A 27,512-nucleotide genomic window follows, 5' to 3' on the forward strand; every position below is an offset into this window, starting at 1 on the left:
GCAAGAAATATACAAGATGAGCCAGACAGCAAGAAACCTCAGGAAACAGCCAGAGTCACCGTCCCTAAGTGATGACATCATATGGCTCCTTTTCTGTGAAGAACCTTAGCCGACAATTCTAACTCTAACCAACCTGTAGCTCCTATGCAGGAGGCCTAGGGCGTAGAAGGGTCAACCCTTCTGCCTTTGCTGGAGGTAACTGGCCTCTCGCAATCTCATCCACCATCCCCCCCACTGTCGCTGTTGAGGGCACCAGCAGCTGCTTCCACTTCGTGCAGCTGTATTCCTGTACCCCAGACATCTCTGAAAACTCTACTTGTACTACCATATACAACAAACGTATCTGTGAGAGTGACTCTCAAACCTATCTACCAGGATTTATACATTTAGATGCATCTTTCCCTACCAAAATGAGTTGTCCTTAGTCCAGCAACAGAGTCACTGGTTGAATCATCCTAGAACCTGAGTCCATCCATAGTTGGTGGGTGAGCTGCACAGGAACATGGGCCTGGTTGTTTTAAGAGTTATGGCTTGTTTCCACCCAGGATGGTATCATCTAGCTTCAGAACTCACCTAATTCATCAGAGATCTGACAACAAAGGATGGAAATTAACTACCATTATGGATGAAAAGAGTAGGCTGAAGCGTCCAGAGGCAATGTCTAAAAAAATGGCTTCAGGAATGGTCTGTGCAATGGCAGAGCCCTAAGAGTGAGTGGGAGGCCTCCCAAGTAAACTTTCGGTTATGAGGCGGCTGTCACTGGCAAGTTGAGTCTGACCAATTCAGTGGTGGCCTTGGTGACTTACCTGAATACAAGCCCCTGTCTTCAACTTGCACAGGTTGCAGACTAAGGCCCATCGACTGGGTGGGATGTGGGAGACCTTTGTGATTGGTTCCATCCTCTCAGGACAAGCAATGCTGACCTACAAATAAAACATGACCATAAGGCAGAGGCACCAAGGCATTCCAGAAATACCTTTCACAAACCACAAATGATATCACATGAAGCTCAGAACATCAAAACAATGAGGTGAGCTACATCTCTTAAGGTTACTATGGAACCAAGAATAAATAAAAGCTGTCCCTTGCCACTGCTCAGACCTTCGATTATTTCCAGTAATGTAAATGATTCATATATAGAATGAGAGGGGGCAGGAGTGGAGATGGAGCATGGTTACCTTAATCAATCCAAAATATCTACACTTTACTTCGGAACCAAAGAAAGCCACTAAGGAAAGGAATTAAAATTCACAAAATCTAGCATCTATTATATGTTAGAGATGGTACCATATGCCTTGTTTTGTCATTTATTTGACTAAGGATAAAAAACAGGCAGTGACAAGCCTTTCAGTTCAGTGTACCAAGAAACAGGATACTGCTGGAAAGTAGCAGCAATCTGGGTGATGAAGAGGTTGCAGCACAGTAGGAAGGATGAGGATGATAACATTTTCAAACCCCAGTCTTTTAAATCATGTAACTATTTACAGTTTGCTCTATTCTTTCAGCCAAAGTAGCTTCAAAGTGAAATCAGTCTTTGGGAGAGTACTGAAAGGAAGGCAGGCTTTAAAAAGAGATGGAAAACATTTTTTTTTCCATATGAAAATAAGGGGTTAGGCAACTTCTGGTAAAAAGTGTTCTCCCACTCTCTTACAAATGTGTACATGAGTTTCTAAGAGAGCCACAACCTTAAAAAAGAGTGAAGGACTATTGAATAAAGCTAGTTAAACTAGTACAAGTTCTACCCACAGCAAGAAACCAACAGTAGAAAGATCAGAGCGATCTTGAGCAACTCAAAAGGTACTAAAAACCCTAAGACAAAGTCAATAGATAAGAAAGCTTCTTTTAGGGGCGCCTGGGTGGCTCAGATGGTTAAGCGTCTGCCTTCAGCTCAGGTCATGATCCCAGGGTCTTGGGATGGAGTCCCACGATGGGCTCCTGGCTCATCGGGGAACCTGCTTTCCCTTTCCCTCTGCCTCTCGCCCTGCTCGTGCTCTGTCTGTATCTCTGTGTCTCAAATGAATAAATAAAAATTAAAAAAAAAAAGAAAGCTGCTTTTATTTCTAAAGGACTCTTCCAGAGTCATGTTCTAAACTCATTATGCTGAGAAAGCCTGCTCTATTAGCTGGGCGTTTGCTGCAGGAAACCAGTCACTCTCAGGCCAGAAACCCGAGAGTTCATGTCAGTCTATAAGCTAGATATTCTTAGTACGAAAAAGAAACCATTACTCAAATATTTTAAAAAACACTTCTCTATCCCTAAGAGTACCACAGTATTTATCATGGACAGTTTAACTCTGTGAGCTTGAGCTCGACTGTTAGATAGTTAACTCCCCTGGAACTGCCATTAACAAGAATAAAGCCAGGTAATTTTTTTTTTTTTTTTTTTTTTTAATAAATCATTTCTTTTTTTTTTTTTTTTAAGATTTTATTTATTTATTTATTTATTTGACAGAGAGAGACACAGCGAGAGAGGGAACACAAGCAGGGGGAGTGGGAGAGGGAGAAGCAGGCTTCCCGCCGGGCAGGGAGCCCGATGCGGGGCTCGATCCCAGGACCCTGGGATCATGACCTGAGCCGAAGGCAGATGCTTAACGACTGAGCCACCCAGGCGCCCCCAGGGAAGTTTTAAAAGGGGAATGAATTACCAATACAGTGTCATCAGCTACTGAATTCTAAAGTCTTTTTCTTTTTTTAAAGATTTTATTTATTTATTTGAGAGAGAGAGAAAGCACATGAGATGGGGGGAGGGTCAGAAGGAGAAGCAGACTCCCTGCCGAGCAGGGAGCCCGATGCGGGACTCGATCCAGGGACTCCAGGATCATGACCTGAGCCGAAGGCAGTCGCTTAACCAACTGAGTCACCCAGGTGCCCAATTCTAAAGTCTCTCTTGCCCTGCAGTTAAACTGCCTAACAAATTTGCTGGCTTGGATAGGGGTTGGGGAAAGAGGATGTGAGTGGGATGTTCAAACAGGTTTTTTTTTTTTTTTTTTTAAAAAGGCAGCCATAAGAAGGACAAGTAATGTTTGGATGCTCTCTTTAATCCACTTAGTGCGCACACAGCCCCTTATAAAAGATCAGCAACTGAAGGACCAGATTAAATAATGAGGGATGGAGTTTTGAATAAAGAAGCTCTTAGACAAATGTTGAGTCCAAGCTCTGAAAAGAGCTTCAAAAATCAAAGGGCAACCATCACAGTGGGCAAAAGAACTATTGCTCACTTTATTTGGAATAGCCTAACACTGGAAACAACTGAAATGCCCATCAAAGAATGGATAAATCATGGTATATCCATACAATAGCATACTACTCAGCAATAGAAATGAATGCGTGCTGATACATACTACAACAAGGAATGCTAGGCAGACAGAAAAGATTGCATACTGTATGATTTCATTTATATGAAATTCAAAACCAGACTAAGCTAATCTACAGTGATAGCAATCGCAATGGTAAATAGGGACCCAGATAGGGACTGGAAAGTGGGTATGAGGGATTGTTCTGGGGTGCTCTATGTCTATTTCTGGGGTGTTCCAGGTCTTGGTCTGGGTTGTGGTTATAGATAGGTATAAAAATTCATGAAACTGGGCACTTTGTATTTGGTATTTTAAGTAAGTTTCACCTTAAAAAAATCTGCTCACATTCTGGTCTTTTGTGCCTCTCTTCTCATACAAACTTATCCAGTAGCACTGGTATCACCACCTATAAGTGAATCAGCACGGGCTTACATGCTCACTTGCATCTGAGAAGGATGTGAGGGAGCTCAAGTAGAAGCCCCATCACCTCAGAAACATGGGCAGGCATGAAGCATCTCCACGAAGCCCAAGCCGTTCTGAATGCTGTAGGAAACAGGGGCCTCCTGGAGCAAACGGGCTCACAGGCCTGGATGAGTTCTTACCTCTGGAATCCACAGGGCACAGCTGACGTGAGCCCATTTAGTCCCTGTCCTGGTAGTTTTCATGGCCCCCCCTCTCTTTGGACATAACAGACATTGCGGATGAATGCCCAGGACACAGGAACGACACAGCCAGCTGCCTTCTGGGACCTTGAGGATGCCGTAGCAGGCCTGGGGGCACGAGGAGGAGAGGGGAGAATGGTTAGCATCTTCTCACCAAGAATGATGTCTGCTCTGGTACACAGTCACAGAGTACCCTCCGCTTTTAGGAGAAAGAGGCAAATAAGGCCCAACAAGCTCATATCGGGGATTTAGTAATTTTAAAACACTCAAAAAAAGGGCAACTTCCAGCATCTGTTCTAAGATCGGCATGTCTGTCTATGAGAACTGACTTTAAGGACAAAAGAATAAGACTAGAAGGAAATATATACAAAAGCTGGCCCAACTGTTATCTGAGTTTGGGGATTACATGCTTTTTTCCTTTTTTGCCTCTGTTTTCTAAAGTTTCTTCAATGATTATGTATTATATTTATCAGTCATATATTTATTGAATAACTTCTACATGTCATGCACTGTTGTAATCAAGAAAAAAGTGTTAAAAAGGAAACAGAATGAAACTTCTGAACAGCAAATGAGCTAATGTTCAAAGAGCCTAACAGAGTCTGGTGCATAAAAAGCACTCAGCAAATCACAGCAATTACTTCTTTGGGTTGAAGAAAAAAGGACTTGTGAATGAATCCTGAATTGAATAGAATATTAGACTAATCACAATACTCCATAATGAGTTCTGAAAGCTGCTTCAAATCCTTTATGGAATGAAGTTGGACAAATAAATGAATTACTGGGGGAGGGGAGATAAGTTTGGAAAACATTCTAGATTTCCTTTTCACTACCTCCAATCTCACCCATCTTTCCCTTCCTTACTGCTCTACTCTCACCATTAAGGACTAAACCTGGGGGCCACCTGGCTCCCCATGTGGCCTGGCATACTTTCCACCACTGATTCACCAAGGCAGCTTCAAAATCTGTGCCTACCCCAGGAGGCTCACCCATAGCTTGGATTCAGGTTCCAACGGTTACTATCATGTTACCCCTGAACTGGCCCCTTTTCCCTAAACTATCCATATCACCACCATGCTTCCCAGCTTCCAGATCCAAAATTCCTGTACTCATATTATCTACTTCCCTTTGTCTACCGCCCCTGGGGCATGCTAGTCCTCCCTACAGAGGTGGCCCTTAGGCTCTGACCTTCCTCTCCATCCCCACCACAACTGCTCCATCCATCCAAGTCCTTATCATGTTATGCCTGGATTGATTTATTCCTAAATTCTCTTCCGCCCCCTTCACACCTTCAATCCTCCTTCTATTTGGCTGCCATGTTCTTCTTACTAAAACAAAGATTTCATTCCATTGCACAGCAACAAACCCTCTAGAAATTCCTTCTGTTCTCACCCCACCATCGTCTAAACCACAGGTTGGCAAACTACTACTTGAGGCCTGTTTTGTAAGGCTAACAAGCTAAGAATGGTTTTCATATTTTTAGAGTGATGTTTAAAAAAAAGAATACGTTACAGAGACCGTATGTGGCCCTCAAAGTCTAAAATATTTACTATCTGGCCTTTCAAAGAAAAAGTCTGCTGGCTTCTGATCTAAAGCCTGATGTTTCTCACCTCACTTCTCAGTTCACAGAGCCCCTGTGTCTGCTCCACTTCTTGATCCCTGCCCACTACTCAACATATAGCTTCCCTCACCAGGTACGTGGTTGGCAACATGTATCCTTCTCTACTTTAGCTGCTATGTTTCATCTCCTCAGTGAGACTCTAAGGTCACTGGGCTAGGTCTTTTATCATCAGTTATCTGGAATGTTTTCTATACTGAGATCAAATAGGCAGTTTGGTAGAACAGATTAATTTAGGTCAAGAACTGAAGCTGAACTCCAACCAGGCTGCTCTTACAACAGCAGGGCATCATTTTATAAGGTTCCTGACCTTCAAAAGCTTTTCTTTCTCTGAGGTCCAGAAAGTTTGCTAGGAAACGAAAGCAAGCTTCCTCCTAAAACAGAACCTGTTTTGGACCAGCAGAAGAAAAACCAGTGGTTCTAGGAATACCCTTTATCTCCTGGCCCTTCCACTAGGCAGAATAACATTTACTGAGCCCTTGTGTAGACTTATTCATGGTGAGCTTGTATTGCATAGCAGCGGTTCTCAATTTTCTCTAGACCACATGATGAAGGCTGTGGACTCTGAGACATATGTTCTACATATACTTTCAGGGGGTTAATAAACTCAGTGCCAAACATATATATGACAGATATAAAAAACTATGAGCATGTACCTTCAGACAAATTAATTTAGGCCTCAGTTTGAGTGTTCAATACCTGGGCTAAGAACCAAAAATGGAATATACAAAGGGACTTGGAATGCTCCCAATTTTCACATTTTTAATGTTAAAATGTCAAGTCTATTGATGTAAACCTCTCTTCTAAAATACTGACACAAGTGTGTTATAGTCACAGAGGAACAAATATTTGACATAATGTGGTGGTAGTAAGGAAGAAAAATTATGTTTAATAAATATAGATGTCAGCATGTCCCTGATTCTGTTAAGGAGTAAACCAAATCCTCCAAATCATTTTAAGTCACTTTTCAGTCAACAGAGGGAGCTCTAACCTAAGTATCTCTTTAGAAGTCAAGCGACTATACTCACTTTGGAAGAAATCTCTTTTATATGAAACTTTATGTGGCACCAACATCCAGCTTTAATACATACCAGCTTATATTCTGCAAGGCCTGGTCAGGTATTACTGTCATCCCTTTCTATGTGAGGAAAGCGCATCATTTATAGTCATTAATGGATATGTTTCAAAACAAAATAATTTTTGAGGAGAATTATTAAGTTACATTTTTTAGCCGAGGAATCTGAAAATAATTCCTTAATATTTGGTCCCAACTGTGAAGGACAGATACTGAAAATATATACAGATAACCTTTGTACTATTTTCCCTTCAAGCCTACAATCATTTATCTGAAAACCCTAGGGTGAGAAACATAAGGAAATTCAGAATTGTTCGGACCTTAGGAAAACAGTAAGTAAATACATGGTATACTACCTAAACCCCAATGGGACCAGGGGCAGTACCCTATTATCAAATATATTAATATTATTCTAGCAAACTATATGACCATTTACACAAAATGGGATAAAGACTATAAACAGCCCCATAATGGGTGAGTTCTAGTATTGCCCCTAATCAGTTTTGGTGCCAAACTTAAGCAGTTTTCAGAGCTTTTGAAATTTCTGGAATTGTAGAGGAAAGACTGTGGGCCTATATGTTATCAAATATTTACATTAATACCTAAATGATATTTCCTCTCTCGCTAAAGGTGTGACATAAATGCCAATAACTGGTAGAATGAAGATAAATTTTTGAAGTTCACTCTTTCAAAGGAAACAAGTAAAATGAAGAAGATCTACTTGGTCACAGAAAAATTTTGAGTACCTTTTAATACAGAGGGTTAGGTTAGGTGGCCCAGGCAATTAAAGTTGTAAGCCCTGTTTTCTCTCGATCTCCTGCGTTACCTAATCATTTTATTTATTAAAAAATTTTTATTTTAAGTAATCTCTATGCCCAACATGGAGCTCAAATTCATGACCCCGAGATCGAGTCACATGCTCTACTGACTGAGCCAGCCAGGCGCTCCACTGCGTCTAATCATTTTAGTCATTTTGTAGCCAGAATGACCTTTCTAAAATACAACTCCTAGCCTTCAGGGTTGACGGGACAAAGCCAAAGTTCCTTAGTCTGTCAGCGAAGGCTGGTCACCTGTGGCTCCGGTATCCCTCTCCACCCTCGCTCTCCATCCTCCTCTCCTCCACCCCACCACCTCCCACAGCTCTGAACAGCTCCAGAGTTGCCTCCCGTATACTTAGCCCATTCTCACTACCCTGCCTGAATGGGTTCTCCTCTCTGCCTGCTGTTCTTTGTGGCAGTTAGAGTCAGCTTGGATGTCACTTCTCCGAAGCTGTCCCTGACCCCCAACCCTCCCATGTAGTCTCACAGCAGCATGGACTTCCATCCACAAAACCACCTGGCACACTGTGCTAAAGGGGCAGTACCCTTGTAGCCCCTATACCGGCCTCTGGTGACCCCGGGGGCCAAGACCATGTCTGCCTCTTCGTCACTGACTGTGTCTTCAGCATGTGGCACAGTCCTGGCACATGGCAGCATGGTGTTCCATACCTATCTGCTAGATAAATTAATGAGAGAAATGAAACACACAACAGGTTCAGAAGAGTGAAAAATTATTTAGGGTAGGGGAATTCAAGAAAAGGTTTAAATCAAATCTTGGAAGTTCTATAGATTTTTTTATAGATGGAGATGGGAGAAAGCATTTTAAATTGGAGTGTGGCCAAAACATGAAGACAGGACAGTGTCAGGAATAGTCATCACTGCCCCCTTAAGTAAACTTATTTTGCTGGAGCATAGGGCTTGCGAGGGCAAGAAAAGGAAAGAGCTGAAAAGAATGTTGATATCATCATCATCATCATCAATTAAAAACGCATTGTGGTAGAAAGGACGACAAATAACTAGCTGTAAGAGCTTGGGTAAAGTCACTTCATCTTTCCTGGTATTATTTGTAAAACTGAGGAGTGGGATGGTCTTTTACAGTCCTAAAATTCTATGATCTTTAAAAGCATAGCAGACTCAGCTTCCTGGGAGTTATATATCAGGAGGGCTCTGGGTGCTAGGATAAAGAGTCTGGACTTCCACCTGGAGGAACTATAATCTCCATCAAGGTTACTAACCATGAGTGTAACTTGATGGTGTAACAGGGATTCAAAGGTGAAGGAGAGACTCCCCAGGGGACTATAAAAGTCTTGAACAAGGAAAATTCAATGGCATATGTATGAAGGGATACAATAAAAATCTGGGTTTAGCTCCTGGGATAAAGTTAGCAATTAAGTCACCTTGGGGATCATAAATATTGTTTCTAAAGGAATTACTGAAGAACAGCCAGGCCAAATCTTTATTTTCATCCTTATTAAATGCAAATTGCTACCCAGATATGGGTGCTGGAGACCATCACTGAGCTTCAGAAAGGCTGACCGTGGGGAGGTGGTGGTCTCCACTCTCACTAACCTGATGCACACAGACGTTACACTTATCACAGAACACCATATCATTCCCTTCTTCACTGTCTGGAGACCGGCACACATCACAGATCACATCTTCATCATACTCTATGCCTAGCCCTTCCTCTGTCTCAATAGCATGGTTCATATTTTCATGGCAATGGCGTTCCAGGACTTCTACTGTCTTTTCCATAAGATTCTCATCAACTGGCCCATAACCTGCACAGAAATACAAACAATCAATCAACCCATCAGTCAGCTGTCATTCCCAAATCACCTACTGTGAGTCCGGTGCAGGGATGGAGGGATTCTAAAAGATAAAACCATCTCTTCCCTGATCTAAAACAACCGGATTTCAAAGAATCTTTTACTAGAGCTATTCTAATATTTACATATCATCACATATTAGTGTGTGACACATGAAAGGATAAATAAATTTTACCACATTCCTTGTAAGATGTATTACTGACCCTTTCAATTTTCTGTCTACATCCTAACCAGTCTCCTCCTAAATCTCTGTTTTCTCTTATTCCCACTGAGGGCGAACTTTCACTGAGCTTTATAATTTTGAACACTTTAATTTACAGAATAAGATAATTAGGATCACAACTATTTGAACATAAATAATAATTCATTCTTAGCATGTTAGTCCCAATGAGCACATCTAACGAGTATATGAGGAAATTTTCATACAAAAAGGTATTAAGTCATAAAAGAAAATTCTAGGTACTGTGTATGTCAGTATACATATGAAATAATTTGTTTTTTAAACTGGCTTCCAAAAATATCCAATAATATTTTCCAATGGCAACTGTATATAAAAGAAATCTATTAGCATCCACAAAAGTCTAACTGCAAATTCTGAAATTACCTTTTTTTTTGCCTCTTGATTCCCTTTCCTTCTATACTTTTAATTTTTCTTAGTCTTCCAAACTTAATAAACCCAACTAAAAGATTTATATGTGGATACAGGCAACAACTAAACATATTTCTTTTTAGGGGACTAATGATTTTGTGAGAGCATGTATATATACATATAACAGCTTGTAAACTCAGGAATAATTCTGAAAATGATCCAAAACAAATTCACCCAAATATTCCACTTCATTTGTTATATAAGATACATGAAGAAACTCTGGAATTCCATATAAACTACTTTTTTAGTGTTGTAGATACTTATGAAAGCAAAAACTACCCAGGTAGTATGTTTCATTTTACCAGCCAAGACAAATTACACATTTTTTTTTTCCTGGAGTGGAAGAGGACAGTGTCTGGTTGTAAGGGCACTTAGATTCAAATTCCAACTTGACCCCATATTGGTTATGTAAACCTTGACAAGTTATTTATCCTCTTTAGGGATTAGTTTCGTTATCTATAAAATAAGGATCATAATACAAACTCAGTGATTTCTTGTGAGGCTGAGATGAGGTAATGTTTGTACACTGCTTAGTATAGTGACCAGTATGTAGTAAGCACTCAATTTTTTAAATTCCTTAATCTGAACCAAAAAATATGCTTAATGTTTTTAAAAGTTTATTTTAAGCTCGTAGAAGCCTTACTACAATATCATTTACTCTAAAGAGTAAAACTTGAGATAAAGCAATCCTCTTTTAAAAACTCTTCAAGCCTAAATGCAATGTGGTGTCCTGGATGGGATCCTGGAACAGAAAAAGGTCATTAGTGGAAAAACTGCTGAAATCCCAATAAAGTCTAGAAGTTAGTTAATAGTAATGTACCTGTGCTGGTTCCTTAGCTTTGACAAATGTACCATGGTCAAGTGAGATGTTATTAACATTAGGGGAAACTGAAACTGGGAGGGGCATATGGCAACTGTATTCAATGTACACTTTTCTGTAAATCTATGACTACTCCACAATAAAAAGTAGATTACAAAAAATCATCCAAAGGGGATTAACTGCAAAATACCAAAGGGACCTTGTCATAAGGTGGTGTCATATTGAAGTGAGCCCTGTAATGATCATAATGTATACGGATGTCATATGGTTCATAAATGCAACTGCACACTGAGCCATCAATCCACTTGATGATGCTCTTATACTCTGATTTCCCCTTCTGTCAGTCTTTTATTCTCTTCCTTTTGTGGTTTGCACCCTAAGTTGACATCCCTTCTCTCCTCTTAGAAGGCAGAGTAAGAGAAGGCTTAAAAAGTTTTAAAAAATAAGTACTGGTTACTGACAGAATAATTACCACCATCACACCAAACTGGATTTAATACAGTTTTATGTTTTTATTCATAGGCATTCAGATACCAACCTCAAAAGGAAGAGAGGGGAAAAAGGGGAGGGAAGGAAGAAAAGTAAAACCATTGATCCTTGTACTAACGATGTACAAATGTGATTCAAACAAAAATGAAATCAATTGTATGCTTCTCTGTATCTCATATGGAGACTTAAAAACCAGCCACAGTTCCATAGGACTATTTGGACCTAAACACTGCTCAGACTGAAGACTGGTCAAAGAGCTGTGTGTAAGAATAAAGTGAGTTTCCTTTGAGCCTAGCATCTCCCAGCATTGCCGGTATGGTGCTGTAGGACATACATTTACTTTAAAACTATTATTATGTTTACTTCCAAGATTTTTTTGTTTGCTTGCCTTTGCTTAATTTAAGTTTTTAAGAATTGCATGACAGCTTCAGAACTCACTAAAGGTAGTAAGGTAGCTAAGAACTGCATTGGGGATGTTTTGCCCTAAGCCTGCCATTCTTGCGGCAGGAAAATTACTAGTGTCGCATGAAGGCATTGCTGGTCACACCGACCTGTCAGGTGCAGTGGTGCTGCCTCCTGCTGAAGTTAGAGCTTCCCTCCAGCCGGCAGAGATGGCAGAGGTGCTGCTGCCCCTGGCCCTGCCCACTGACCAGAGTGCTTTTCAGGGCTGAGCCAGGAACCAGGTTCAGAATCCTTCTTAACCAGAAGTCCAATCAGCCATGACCACTTTCACAATCGGAACTGGAAAACAATCTTATGAAACCTACATGCCATCCCTGATCTGTGCTATTCACCATGAACAAGGAAAGAAAAGGTCAGATTTAAATGTTATTGCTCTATTTCAATATATTTACGCATTTCAAGAAATGCTTCATTAAGGTAAGATCAAGGAGAAAAATAAACGAAAAGGCCAGAAAAGAAAAGAAGCCACAAGATGAAAGCAAGTTAAATGGTCCTGACAACTTAAAAAAAAATCACGAGGCAATACAAGGAACAACTTACTTGTGGGAAAACAACTCACCCATTTCTGCGAGATCTTCATTGAGTTCCTGGAGCCAGAAGATGTCCATGTCGTCTAGGTCATAGCGACACACAGATGCTGCCAACTCCATGATGTTGATGTAGCCAGGTTCTGTGGTTTCCGAGCTGGAGCAGTGGATGTACTTCCGGGGCCGCATATACAGAACCTCCTTTACCTTCTCGGCTACAATCCTAGAAAAGTGAAAGAAAGATACTCCTAAGTCAACAAATGACAGATTCTGGGCACTGACTGGGTGGGACACAGTGGAGTTGAATGCTCTCCTTTTTCACCGTGGGGGGAGGTCCTCGCTCTGCCAACTGAGAGGTATGGCAGATCCCTTTCTAGAAAGTAAATGGTTCTACAAATTCAGTTTTGTCATCTGCTGTGAACAGTCCGACTGCTAATGTAATGTTTCATTTACCCTCATCGCTCCTGGGTCCCTATTACCATTCATTCTAATAAAATGTTGCATTGTGTGTTCTTGGTGCAATAGCCACCACATTTGGTTAGAAGGGGAAACCGAGGAAGAGATGATACCAGCACAAAGGCACAGCCAGATGCCATACCAAAGATATATTTCAGCTAAACCCATGATTTTCTGCCACGGATGGTGGTAAAGAGTACAGGCTATAGACTCACACAAGCCTGTTTTTTTCTGCCACTTACTCACATAGTGATCTTAGGGAACTACTTCATTTCTACAAGGTTCAGTTTTCCTAGCTAAAAAGTAAGGACAACAGTCATATACTATGATAAAATAGTATCAAATTTGTAGGGTTATTACAACAATTACACAAAATAAAATATATAAAGTGCTTAGCATAGTGTATAGTAAAAAACAAATGTTCAATAATGTTATTGTTATATTTCTTATTCTTTTCACTATTTATGTAGATGAGGTAAAGCCAAGAGGCCATGGACTTATAAAAACTCCAGGCATTTCCCAGCCATACATGATAGTGACCAGTTCGAGCCAGGGTAACACGATGGGATGAAAGATTCCTGTTCTTCCATTAACTTCTCCAGCAGGTCTGAGCAAACCCATATTTCCCCTCCCTCCTCCTAACACTTAGGAGCCCAAGGCAAGGAAACCAAGCAAGGGAAGAAATAGAAGTTTCTCATACCGATAACTTATTCTATAGTCAATGTTTTAGATACTTTAGATACAGAAAATACAAACAACAGGAAATATGGATTCTTATTCCCTGGCAAATTTAAAAGAACAGAGTGGGCCCTCTAAAAAAAGAGAAAGAAACAGATATATATATATCATAAAATAATGAAAATTGTTTCTCTGGAAGGCTTCTGGAGCTAGTTTCTTTACTTGAGTCACTATATATGTAGAAGGATTCATAAACATAAACATATTCATATAAATACATATAAGTATTTATAGGCATAGTCTACCTTGTAAATATACAGTGAATATTTCTTCCTAAGCATTCTTCCAAAAGGTTATGATTTCACATAATATATGCTGAACAAAGTTAATAACTAAATGCATTTGCACATTTTAATTTTTCTATCATATGGAGTTTTTAAAGCCAAAGGCAACAAATATTTGAGGAAAAAACCAGAACCCTAAAATATTAATTGAAGCTAAAAATTTGGGAACTGCTGACAGAGGCCTGCTTCCAACTGAAATGAACCCAACTGAAAAGAACAAGACATGCATATGAATTCTCTAGAAACAATGAGATTAAATATGCTATGCTTATTTGGTGCATGGCCTATGAGGTAATTATAGAATATATAATTTTTTTCAAGATTCATCTTGTTCTAAAAGGAAGAATATTTTGCTAACTATTCATATCAATTGTCTCAAATCCTCTGTGGAACAAGGTAGACTATAAATGTTCTTGAATTAAACTAATAAGTTTATTAAGCTTCTGGAAGAAACCTCAGGATAGGCAAATATATATATATATATAAAATATATATTTTAAAGTTTATTTATTTTAAGTAATCTCTACACCCAATGTGGGGCTCAAATTCAGGACCCCGAGATCAAGAGTCCCATGGTCCTCTGACTGAGCCAGCCAGGTGCCCTGAAGGCAAATATGTATATATATATTTTTAAAGATTTGATTTATTCATTTGAGACACAGAGATACAGAGAGAGAGAGAGATCATGAGCAGGGAGAGAGGCAGAGGGAGAGGGAGAGGGAGAAGCAGGCTCCCCATTGAGCAAGGAGCCTGACATGGGGCTTGATCCCAGGACCCAGGGATCATGACCTTAGACGAAGGCAGATGCTTAACCATCTGAGTCACCCAGGCGCCCTGAAGGCAAATATATTTTAAATAAGACATAAAAGCCATCAGCCATAAAGGAAGAGATTTTAAAAACTTCTGTTCATCACCAATATATAATAAACTCTTACAAATCTATTAGAAAAAGACAGACAATCCAATTAAATAGTGGGCAAGAAACTTGAATAGACACTTCCCAAATAAGGCTATCCAGATGGCAAGAAAACTTTTTAAAGGTTTTCAGCCTCATTAGTTACCAAAGAAATGCAAATCGAAATCATAATTACTATTACCTACCAGAATGGCTAAACTTGGAAAGACTGACCAAAAACTGACATTATCTTAAGTGTTTATAAGGAAGTGGAGCAAATAGATCTCTCCTACACTGCTGGTGGGAGTGTGAATTGGTACAACCACTTTGGCAAACTACTTGGCAGCAGATATCATAGCTGAATATACACATACCCTATAAACCCAATCCGGGGAATATACTTAACAAAAAAGTATACATATGTATACTAAAAAAATTAAAAATGTCGGGACACCTGGGTGGCTCAGTCAAGTCAGTTAAGCGTCTCTCTTTGGCTCAGAGGTCATGATCCCAGGGTCCTGGGATGGAGTCCTGCATCGGGGTCCCTGCTCAGCAGGGAGCCTATTTCTCCCTCTGCCTGCCGCTCCCCTTGGTTGTGCTCTGTCTCTCACTCTCTTTCTCTCTCTCTCTGACAAATAAATAAACAAAATCTTTAAAAAAATAAAAATGTCTATATTAGTTGAAAACGGGAAACAATCCAAATACCTATCAAGATCAGAATGGATAAATAAAATGTGGTATGTGGATCACTACATAAAAAACTAATGATGTATTGTATGGTGACTAACATAACATAATAAAATAAAATAAAATAAATAAAATGTGGTATATTTACACAGCAGAATATAACACAGAAGTGAAACTTAATGAACTACTATATGCAACAGCATGGATAAACCTCACAACCATAATGATGAACAAAACAATCTAATCTCAGTATGAAGTCAAAAACTGGCAAAACTGTCACCTATGGAGAGGGAAGTCAATTACTGGGTATGAGCAGGAGGGCTTCTGAGATGTTGGTAATGTTCTATTTCTCGATCTGGGTGGCAGTTAAACGAGTGTATTTAATTCTTGAAAATTCACTGAGTTATACAGTTATGCCCTGGTTACTTTTCTGTGTGTATATTATACTTCAACACAAAGTTTATAATGATAATGATGACAATGATGTATGTCACTCATCTTTTCATTTATATCTTGAATTGAATCTAAGGACTGAATCTATGACAGTAAAAGTATTATAGACTGAAACAGTTAATACTAAAGGCAAGGAAATGCATGGGTAAAAGGTGAAGTTAATTCAAATCTCACAAGGAGAAAGTTTTATATTTATAGTGATAGAGGGGAAGGTCTATGAGAATTAGTGAAAAATATTACTTTGGGATTTTTTTAAATGCAGCTTTAACATCTTCAAGCACCTATAACACTAATACAACTGGAGGAAACTCCAGGATTATCCCTGGGTCATTTTCTTGTCTGGCTAATATAGCCTAGGTATACAGACATTCTTTGAATGGTCACCAGACCAAGTGATCAAATCAGCAAAAGCTCACAAGCCCAGAGGTATGAGCAATTTTGATAGGATGAAGTTAAGTAAGTGCAGTTTTTAATTTGGATGCTTGAATGTAAATGAATGTTGCCGTAACTTTCTGAGTGACCTACCTTTGGTAAAAGAACCCACAGCCGTGCCTGCTTAGCTCCCTAGAAAAAAAGGCCTATCCACCTGCTCCTCAGGGGAGGCCAGCTACTTGTGGCCCCTGTGAACACTGCTGTGACACCCAGGAGGCAACAAAAGGAAGCTGGAACCACTCTAACCTGACCTATGGCCTCCTCCTGTATCTGATGCACAACTGAGTCTACAGGGTGTCTTTGGTTGATCTCAGCATCTGGCAGGTAGAGCCCATGCTTCATTTCCTAATGATTGGATTAGGATTCCTTTGTGAACAGCACAGAAATTGCACAAATATCGTATCATTATGGATTTTTTAAAGGCTTGAAATAAATATCTTAAAAGCGACCTAAATAGGAAGCCCTTGTAATAGTATTTCTAGTAGTTTCTCAAGTTTCCCCTTGTTAATCTTGCCACCTGGGCTGACTGCTTCTTTACAAAACTCCGTGCCTCATTTATGAAACAAAGGACAATTATAACCTCGGTGATGATTGCTATTTTCAAAATCTCACATATTCTTCTACAATGTGACTCTGCTACTCTCTCATCAGGTGGTGAAGTCTATTTCTCCTCTTGAATCAGGAGAGGCTCGTGACTGTTTCCATCAAGAGAATACGGCAGAAGTGATGCTATGAGAAGTGCGAGGCTGGGTCATAAAATGGAACACAACTTTCACCTTGTTGGCTGGAGCACGTGCATGTGCCCGAGGCCTGCTAAAAGTCTACCTATGCTGAGACTTTTATGCTGTGAGGAAATCAAAACACATGGTGAAACCACGTACAGTTTACATCAGCCCAGCCCAGAGCCCAGGTGACAGACACATTAGTGCATAAGCCTTCAGATGATTCTAGCCCCAGCCACTGAGTCACCCCCAAATTTCAAGTCTTGCTGGATGAGGCCCTAGATATCATAGAGCAGAGACAAGCCATCCCCACTCTGTCCCACAGAATGCATGAGTATGATAACATGGCTGCCTGAAGCTGCTAAGTTGGGGGCGGTAGTAAATGGGAAAACCACTGAAGGGCTGTTTTAAACTTTAAGTAAGATGTGTGTATGAAAGTGCTCTATACAAACTGAAAGCAAGAATGGAAGGCTGCTGCCGCATGGAACGGAACAGGAAAGGAGCTGTGGGGAGGGTGGGCCAAGGAGAGTGGGGAGGTGAGGGAGGCATGAGGATGAAGTAGAGCAGTGGAGTGGGAGGCAGGCTTGGGTTCCCATTTATCATCGGGGCCATGCTTCCTTTGACTTACTATGTGGAATCTGAATACCTTTTGGAAGTAGGGCCAAGAAGATCTCCTTTAAGACTAATGATGTACTATATGTTGGCTAATTGAATTTAAATTAAAAAAATGACTGAATATGGGGTATGGGACAATGAAGAATCAAAGATGACTCTAAGAAATTTGGCCTTAAAAACTGAAAAGACAGTTACAGCAGGAAGAATGTATCTGCCATCAGTTAAACATGGGACTACAGGCGGGACTAGTTTCAGAAGATCAATAGTTCAGTTTGGGATATGTGAAGTCTAAGATATCTACTGGACATCCAAATAGAGATGCTGAATTGGTGGTTATATATTTGAGTCTGGAGTTTAGTGAACAAAGTGCTGCTCTCCATAGTCCAGTCAGTTCAATGTTTACGTTCCAAGGAGAAATAGGGGCCTGTCTGAATATCTAATTATCCCCTCTTTCAGTATCATTAGTGATTGATGATACATTGTTAAGTGAAAAAAGTAAGTTATAGGACATTCCCACTTATTTATATGTACACAGATATGTGTGTGTGCAGTAAATGTTTTGTATTCTGATTCATTTGTTTTTACAGTAAGTCAGTACTTCACCGAGAGTGTTAGAAACATACACATACACATAGTAAATACATCAACCACTTTCCTGTCATAAAAATTATAATGAATGCTTCCTTTCAACCAAACATGAAGCACCATTTTCCTTCCATTGGAACCTTACTGCAACAGAAACTAATTTAAATCTACAAATGAAAACCTAAAACAACAACAACAAAGAACGATCTGAAGCTTATTATTGACTAGTGTAAAAAAATTATCTATAGTCTTCCTAAAAACACATAATGAAGTTAACCCCATCTTTATATGTTGAACTTGCTTTCAAAAAATTCTTTGTGGTGGTCAACAGACTTAGGTAAACAGCTGTAACTTACAGGGCAAGCTGGCTCTGTAATTGTGTCCCTCCCCTCAATAACCACACACACACACACACCCCTACACTATACTACACTGAAGAGACAAGACAACTGCAGAAAGGACAATGCAACAGAGAAAAAGCTGGTTTGAAAGCCAAACAAAGATTCTAAAAGAATCTGCTTCACCTACTCCGCTGTGTCACTTTCCCCCGCTTTTCAGTTGTTATAGCACCCAGGGATCAAGTCATTTAATTTACATACATCCAAAATTACTTCTGTAATTCCATTAGGAAATAAAATTCTGATGCATTTTGACAATCTTGTAGATTAGGTAATAAATAAAAAGCAAGTGTTCAGTTTATTAGTATTTAAGTTTCTCTACCTGATTGATTAATCCGTCTGTAGGTTTTAGGCAAGTAACTGAAATACAAACATTAAAAATATTACCATGGTGACAGTTGAAGATGGTCACAAATCCTCTGATCATTCTTCTGTCTACTTCCCTCCCCTTCAGTTTGGGAGCTCTGTGACTGCTCTAATAAAATATGGTGGAAATAATGCTGTGCCAGTTTCTGAGCCCCGGTCTTGAGACTAGCAGCTTCCACTTGTTACCTCTTGGAATACTCACTCTCGGAGCCCAGAGCTGCTATGTGAGAAGTCAGATTATCCTGTTGAGTGATCATGTGGATTAAATGGGAATCTGGGCAGTGCAGATCATGGACAGCATCAACTACACGGTTACAGTGGTGAATAATATCAGTAAGGTTCCTAAGGTTCCTGTGCTCATGTAGCTTTGTCTTTGTAATGCCACTATCAAAGAGCAGCAGAGAAATGCTCTGTGTTCACCAAACTGTTTCCTTTCCATCTAGGTTTGCAGCTAGGTGGGCCAAGTGAGTGAGCTCTGGCTAATGGAATATGGGTAGATAAGCCACTTCAAATCCTAGCCAACCCCCCAATCTACCTCTATAACCCTCCATGCTGTCTTTTCTTTTCTTGCAGACTGGATTTAGAATTTTGCGGGGAGAGAAGGAAGTGGAAACGGACCTAGCCGATAGAAGAGCCACTTATAAAAAGAGCCTGAGTCCCCGAAGGACTACATGGGGCAGAGGTGATTCACATCCCAACCCACACTGGATGGAGCTATGTACAAGGAACAGAACCTTCACTGGGTTAAGATGCTGAGACTTTGGGGGATGTTTGTTATAGTAAATGGCTTACCTTGTCTAATACAAAGAAGGATCTGTAAAGAGTTACTTCCCAATATTTTCATGTATGTTTTAACTTAAATAACTACAGCAGTCCCCCTTTATCTGTGGTTTCTCTTTCTGTGTTTTCAGTTACCCATGGTCAACCACGGACTGGAGGCAGATGATCTTCCCTCTGATGTATCACTTGGTCAACAGTAGCCTAATGCTAGGTCACAGTGCCCATGCCACTCACCTCACTTTGACTCATCATGTCAGCATTTTATCATCTTACATCATCACAAGAAGGGTGAGTACAGCACAGTAAGAGATTTTGAGAGAGCACATTCACTGACTAATACTGTTAAAACTGATACATTTTATTTGTAGTTATAATTGTTAATCTTTTATTGTACCTAATTTATAAATTAAGCTTTATCATAGGTGTGTATGTATAGGAAAAAACAGTATACACAGAGGTTGGCACTATCCACAGTTTTGGGCGTCCACTAGGGGTCTTGGAACATATATCCCGTGGAATGGGGGGTGGGAGACTACTATACCGTATTACATTAGATTTAGTCTTAAATTTCTCTAACAGACTTACATTTTAGAATATTTTCTCTAGAGAAGTGATATTTCTACCAGTAGAAAAGAAAGTAACTAACCAATTAGGTTTTAATTTTACCAAAACTAATATGGAAGAGCCAATCCAAAATAATGTATTGGAGGATTTTGTTTACAAAATTACATTTTGTTTATATCCTATTGTGAACTGCTCTAAGAGTCTTTATTAAAAATCTTTAGCAGAGAACTAAGGAATGTCATCATGCTCTTGATTTACACTGATTTATGATTTTTAAAATTTGTAAGGCAGGGAGAATTTTTACAATTGAATAATTATTAACATTTCCTCTTTATATGAAAGTAATACATGATCCCTGAAGATACTAGTTTTAAATCTAAAAGCAATTATTGTGGGGCGCCTGGGTGGCTCAGTCGTTAAGTGTCTGCCTTCGGCTCAGGTCATGATCCCAGGGTCCCGGGATCGAGTCCCGCATCGGGCTCCCTGCTCCACTGGAAGCCTGCTTCTCCCCTCTCCCACTCGCCCTGCTTGTGTTCCCTCTCTAGCTGTCTCTTTCCGTCTCTGTCAAATAAATAAATAAAACCTTTAAAAAAATAAAAGCAATTATTGTAATGTCTCATTATAAAGCATTTAGCTTTGTTTAGATTTGGCAGTTATGTCAGAAGAAAACACTTTTATTTGTGGCTTTTGAGAATAAAGCTACTATCGTTTAATTTCAAAAACTGTTTAAATATTCTTTCAGTTGTGTAAATAACCAAACTGTGACAAAGCACCTTTCTAACTTCTAGTTTTATGATTTATGAAAATAACAACAATGAAGACATACAAAAAGAAACACTAACACAAAAAGTTATAGAATCAACCAATAAAAAAGGTACACAAACAGTGTTCTGTCATACAGTGTGGGGGGAAAAAGAACATATTTGGACAGAGTGAAGTATAAGTAGAGAAATCAACATCTCAGTTCAAAGTAGGAAAAAATTCTTAAAAAGTCACCCTGGTAGATTTGTGAGAGAGAGGGTTTAAAAAAATAAAACTGGGATTTCTTGGTGATTCAAGAACTATGTTTTCTTCCACAGCCGCCTGGCTTATAAGGGACTCATGGAACCGAGGTGGGTGGGGTTGGGGTTTAGTGTCTAACACTTTCAAAAAGGAAGCTGCTCAACAAATGAGCAGGGACACATGGATATCCACATGCAAAAGAATGAAGTTGACCCTAACACCTCACACCACATACAAAAGTTAACTCAAATGGATCAAAGACCCAAATGTAACAAATAAAAAACTATAAAATTCTTGGGAGAAAACAGGTGTAAAACGTCAAGATCTTGGTTTACGTAATGATTCCTTAGATATGACACCAAAAGGACAAGCAACCAAGGAAAAAAATAGATAAACTGGACTTCATCAAAATTGCCAACTTTTGTGCTTCCAAGGACACCACCAAGAAAGTGAAAAGACAACTCACAGGAGAGAAAATATTTGTAAATCATATATCTGATAAGAGACTTGTATCCAGAATATGCAAGGAAATTTTAGAACTCAACAATAAAAAACAAATAGCCCAATTTTTAAAATGGAGGAAAGATCTGAATAATTTCTCCAAAGGAAGAAAAATATATAGGGGGTATACATGGATGTACTACATAAAAATGGGACATTCCAAAACTGCTGGTCAGGGGACTTTGTTACCTTGCTCACCAACAGGTCAGATTTACAGCAGCTGAGGGCATCTATTCCAAAATGAATGTGATGGAACACAAAGAAGTAAACTGAGATGATTCACTTTGGCTGTCTGAACAGTAGTGTTTCATAGGAAGAGAAAAAAAGTCACATAAAGGCTTCTTCTCTTTGTAGTAGAGTAGAAAAGCTCTCTTTCAAAAAGAATATACAAATGGCTACTAAGCACGTGAAGAAAAGATGCTCAAACATCATTAGCCATTAGGCAAATGCAAATTAAACTTACAGTGAGATATACTTCAGACCCACTAGGATGGCTATAATAAAAAGACAGAGAATAACAAGTGTTGGTGAAGACAGGGAGAAAAATGGAACCCTCATACATTGCTGGTAGGAATGTAAAACAATGCAGATACTCTGGGAAACAGTTTGACAGTTCCTCAAAATGTTAAAGATATAGCTACCATATGACTCAGTAAATCTACCCCTAGGTGTATACCCAAGAGAAATGAAAACATAAGTCCACTCAAAAACTTGTACAGGAGGGGCGCCTGGGTGGCTCAGTTGGTTAAGCATCTGCCTTCAGCTCAGGTCATGATCCCAGAGTCTCGGGATCAAGCCCTGCATCAGGCTCCCTGCTCAGAAGGGAGTCTGTTTCTCCTTCTGCCTCTAAGCCCGCTTGTGCTCTTGCTCCCTCTCGAATAAATAAATAAATACTCTTAAAAAAACCCCAAAAAACAACAAACCTTGTATAGAATGTTTACAGCAGCATTATTCATAATAGCTAAAACATGGAAACAGCCCAAACATCTATCAACTGATTAACAAAATGTGGTCTTATCCATACAACTGAATATCATTTGGCCATAGAAAGTTAACGAAATACTGATACATACTACAACATGGATAAACCTTGAAAATATTATGCTGCATAAAAGAAGTCAGACTCAGAGGCCATACGTTGTACGAATCCACTTATATGAAATGTCCAGAATAGGCAAATTCACAGAGAAAGGAAGTAGATTAGTGGTTGTTATAGACTGAATTGTGTTCTCCCCAAATTTTTATATTGAAGCCGTAACTCCCAGTGTGACTACATTTGCAGATGGGGCCTATAAGGAGATAACAGAGGTTAAGTGAGGTCATAGAGTGGGGCTCTAATCTGGTAGGGTTGGTGTCCTTTTAAGAAGAGGAAGAGACACCAGATCTCCATCTCTCTGTCTCTGTCTCTCTCTCCCTATGTGCACAGAGGGAAGGCCATGTGAGAACACAGTGAGAAGGTAGCTGTCTACAAGCCAGGAAGAGAGGCTTCACTGGACCCCAATCCTGATAGCAACTTGATCCTGGACTTGTAGCCTTCAGACGGTGAGAAAATAAATTTGTTTTTTAAGCCACCCAGTCTGTGGTATTTTGTTATGACAGCCTTAGCAGACTAATACAGTGATTGCCAGGAGCCAGGGGAAGGGGAAAATGAGGAGTAACTGCTAACATATGTGGGGTTTCTTTCTGGGGTAATGAAAATGTTCTGGATTTCCATAGTGGTGATAGCTGCATAAGTGTGAATACACTAAAAACCATCATGCAATTTAAAAGGGTGAATTTTAGGGTATGTGAATTCTTTCTTGATAAAACAATTTGTATCAATTAGATGTCATTTTAAAAATCTTAAAAAAAAAAAGCAAGTTGCACATTTATAAAAGTCCATCCTGGTCATGTGACAAACTTGGAACCTGATTTGACTGAGGAACTTAGAGAAATCCCCCTACCTCCCATTTTCCTAGTTTGATTTACAAGTGTCACCTGTTAGCTGTAATGCATGTTTACTTAAAAGAAACTCATTCAATCACGTTCTTGAGAAAAGGAAAAAATCTTGTTACTTTTTGTATGGGAAAGGCAAGTGGTTAAAACAGAAGGTTTATGAGCCCTTCCTACTTACTGTTATTCCCTAACCTTCTTTGTTTTGATGCCCTTCCCTTCTTAGCCTCATCTTTGTTTTTCTTATCTATAATATCGTTTGGTTCTTCATGAATTTTCTTCCCTAACAGCCACTCACTTTCCTCTTTGCTTCCTTTGTCCTAGTTTCCTTACATCAATAAGTGTGTACTGAAAACCTCCTGCTTGACAGTAGGGGCTCTGCTTTTAGGAAGCTTAGAGTCACATCTTGTCTTTCTTTCTTTTCTCTTCTAATCACACAGTATTGTGCCTTCATGTGCCCACTATCACATTTTCTTACGCATTTTCACTCCTCTCTTTGTGATGATTGTTCATATATATATATATATATGAAGAGAGAGAGAGAGTCCCCAATGTTACTGCTATGGCATATAAAAATACTGACAAGAAGGACATGAAAATGTCTGACTCTTGTGTTCATTCATGATGCTGTTCTGATTTTTAGGAGGTAGGAGATGGTGATGATGATGATGGAGCTAGAGAGGCTGAGGAAGTGTATGGAGCAAGACTGTGGGAGCTTTCCTTAACAGTGCAGACAGTCTCTGTGGGTGGACAGCCTGAGCTCGGGTCGGGTTTCTAGAAGTGATCTGACAAGCATCTCCGGGACATGACTAGGACCTAAGAACCCAATACTAGGGGCACAGAATTCAAGGACGTGATCTTTGCTCTTTAAGAAGGTAACATGTACTAGAAAAAGACAGATGTACAATGAGGTATTTCTCACAGTAAGCAGCAGGTCCCACCAGTCCCCTTATCTGGTGCTGTTCCTCTCTCCCCTCACTCAGACTTATACCAAGCATTTTATTTCATGCCAGCCTTGGTGCAAAGAACTGGGAACATAAAGACCAGTAAGGAAAATTGGCTTCCAAACCAGTCATTACTCTTGAGGAGCTGAACTTACTACTTTGTCTGGCAGAAAAGTCCTCTCGCCTTTCCACAAACCCAAGTCCTCTCCTACTTAAACTTTCTTCTCAAGTCTTTGTAAATGAAGGTTATGTGCTTATAAGTCAACCTGATATTCTACTCATCCCCTTTCATTTGGTTTTATGCATTTTACAAACTATATGTTTTGGCCCTCTATTTACAGATTCTATTACTATGAGGCCCCTATTATAATGAAGCAGCTTCTCATGGGGTTATATATTAATAGGATTATTATGAGGCTATGTAATTAATGCTCTGTTTCTCTTCAAAGACTAGTGAATGCTACTGATCGTTGAGTCAGACTTGGAAATCCCACTCTCCAAAACCTTATCACAATTTCAGATGGGACTTCAAATAGTTTTACCCTGTGAATAGGCACATATTATATCCCTAAATAAATGAGCTTGACTTTAACTCTAGCCTGGTATCATCTGCCACTGGTCTGAGTGAACTGGTGAACACGGTATGTGACTTTGTATTATGAATGTATAATTAGCCATGCAGTCTCTCCCCAACCAACACACAGATACCATAAGGGCATTCATTCCCTAAGTCAAAGGTACAAGCATGCATATACCTGAGGGAAGGCTGTGGAATAGTGTCTGGACTGGCTGGTACCTGGACTCCCTTTTCCCATTCTTCCTTCCATGTATCCGCAAAGAGGTAATAGCTGTCAGGATTAATGTGATGAGAATCTGGAAGTTTCATGGCACTGATGAGGTCCTTCCGGAATACCTGAGAAGACATTGTACACATCTTGAGAAGACCATCACTAGGAAACTAACACCATTTAATGTACTTTTAAAAAGACTATCCTCACCCACTCTTCAACAAGAGATATCTCTAACTTCCTAAATGGCCAGATCAACTTCTATTTGGAAAGGGTTTGTAGTACTGACAGTTTGTTCTGGATTTAATGAAGAGTAAATAAATCCTTCTTGAATTATTTTCTAGGGCTCCTTGAATTTAAATCAACAATACAGGTTACTCTAAAATAGTTTGTATAAAACAACCTGTAACTCTCTCAAATTAAGCAGTTTAAGTACCCTCTGATAACTTCTAATTATTTAGGTATCACTTTATTTTTTACTTAGAAATTATTTTAATATCTTATTTTTTTCTTCCTGAGATTTTGATAGGAATTACGGGTTGTTTTTTTGTTTTTTTTTGAGGGGGGGAGGGGAGAGGGAGAGAGAGAATCTTAAGCAGGCTCCATGCCCAGCGTGGAGCCTGATGCAGGGCTGGATCTCATGAACCTGAGATCACCACTTGCACCAAAATCATGAGTCGGATGCTTAACTGAGCCACCCAGGTGCCCCTACTTGGAAATTATTTTAGACATATGGAAAAGTTACAAAAATAGTACAGAGCTCCCATATACCCTTCATATAGTTTCTTCTAATGTTAACATCTTACATAACCAGAGTATAATGACCTAAACCAAAAAATTAACATTCCTACAATACTATTAATTAATCTATAGACCTTATTAAAATGTTACTAATTTTCTGGTTAATATTTTTCTGTTCCAGAATTAAATCCAGGATCCCACATTGCAATTACTTGTCACGTCTCCTAGTATTCTCCAATTTGTGACAGTTTCTTAGTATTTGTCTTTCAAGACCTTGACACTTTTGAAGAGAACTGGTCATGTATTTTAGAAACTATCCCTACAATTTGGGTTTGTCTGATGTTTTCTCATGATTAAAATTTTACTCATTTTTGGCAAGAATACCACAGAAATGATGCTATCTCCTTCTCATTCCATTATATCAGGGGCATATAATGCCGATGTCCTATCAGTGGTGATGTTAAACTTGATCACTTGGTTAAGGTAGTGTCTTGCTGGTTTTCTCCACTGTTAGGTTACTGTATTTCCCTTTGTAATTAATAAACATCTCAAAGGAGATACTTTAAGATTATAAAAGCATCCTGTTTCTCCTCAAACTGTCATGAGCTAATTTTAGCATCCACTGGTGGATATCTTGCTTGCAAGAATTATTACTGTGGTATCATAATGGTGATTTTCTATTTCCCTCAGTCCTTCCACATTTATTAATTGGAATTCCTCTGTAAGAAAGATCTGTCCCTTCTTCCCCCTTGTTTATTTATTCAATTATTTATTATATCATTATAGACTTGTGGATATCTATTTTATCCTCTGGGTTATAAGCCAGTATTATTTTTGTTGCTCAAATTGTTCCACCTTTGATCACTGGGAGCTCTTTTGTGTTGGCTCGCGCCTCTACTCTTTCAACACATCCCATCCTTTTTTGAGTATTTTCTTAATTTCCTACATCACGACACGCCCCAGGCGTGTTTATACCCTTCGTTTATAAAAGCTATTGATTTTATATGTTAACTTCATATCCTGCTACCTTACTGAATTCTTTTATTGCCTGAGTTAGTTTTATCATTGATTTTCCTGTGGTTTTCTAGATATATTATCATACCATCTGCAAAGAGAGTTTCACATCTTCTTTACCTAGTCTTAGGTCTCTAATTGGTTTCTCTTGTTTAACTACACTGGCAAATACTGTATTAATATTTGGAATAGTAATGGGGATAGTCAACAATATCTGCCTTCTTCCTGAAATTGGGGGAAATGATTCTAGTGTTCTTCATTAAGATCCTAGGTTGAAGACTATGGTAGATATGCAGTATCTATGTTAAATTATCTTACAGTTCTCCTTTATTCTTGAATGTTTTTGAATGGCTGGGTACTGAGTTTTGTTAAAGGCT

The 27,512-nt window shown here is 39.3% G+C and overlaps 1 protein-coding gene across 7 annotated transcripts in view; it reads right to left on the reverse strand.

The window, feature by feature from the left end:
- The window catches only part of JADE3 (jade family PHD finger 3), a 142,067-nt gene that overhangs the window by 24,225 nt on the left and 90,330 nt on the right, over positions 1-27,512 (reverse strand). For 6 of the 7 annotated variants that reach the window (XM_027607341.2, XM_027607344.2, XM_027607340.2 and 3 more), the window contains 5 exons: positions 25,348-25,505; positions 12,271-12,461; positions 9,032-9,243; positions 3,895-4,062; positions 807-923 (listed from right to left, as the gene is read on the reverse strand). In XM_027607341.2, the coding sequence (XP_027463142.1) occupies positions 807-923; positions 3,895-4,062; positions 9,032-9,243; positions 12,271-12,461; positions 25,348-25,505 (846 nt within the window). The remainder of the gene's footprint in view (positions 1-806; positions 924-3,894; positions 4,063-9,031; positions 9,244-12,270; positions 12,462-25,347; positions 25,506-27,512) is intronic. The other variant, XM_027607345.2, reaches the window with a different exon arrangement.

This window comes from Zalophus californianus, chromosome X, assembly GCF_009762305.2.
Source record: "Zalophus californianus isolate mZalCal1 chromosome X, mZalCal1.pri.v2, whole genome shotgun sequence".
Classification (NCBI taxonomy): Eukaryota; Metazoa; Chordata; class Mammalia; order Carnivora; family Otariidae; genus Zalophus; species Zalophus californianus.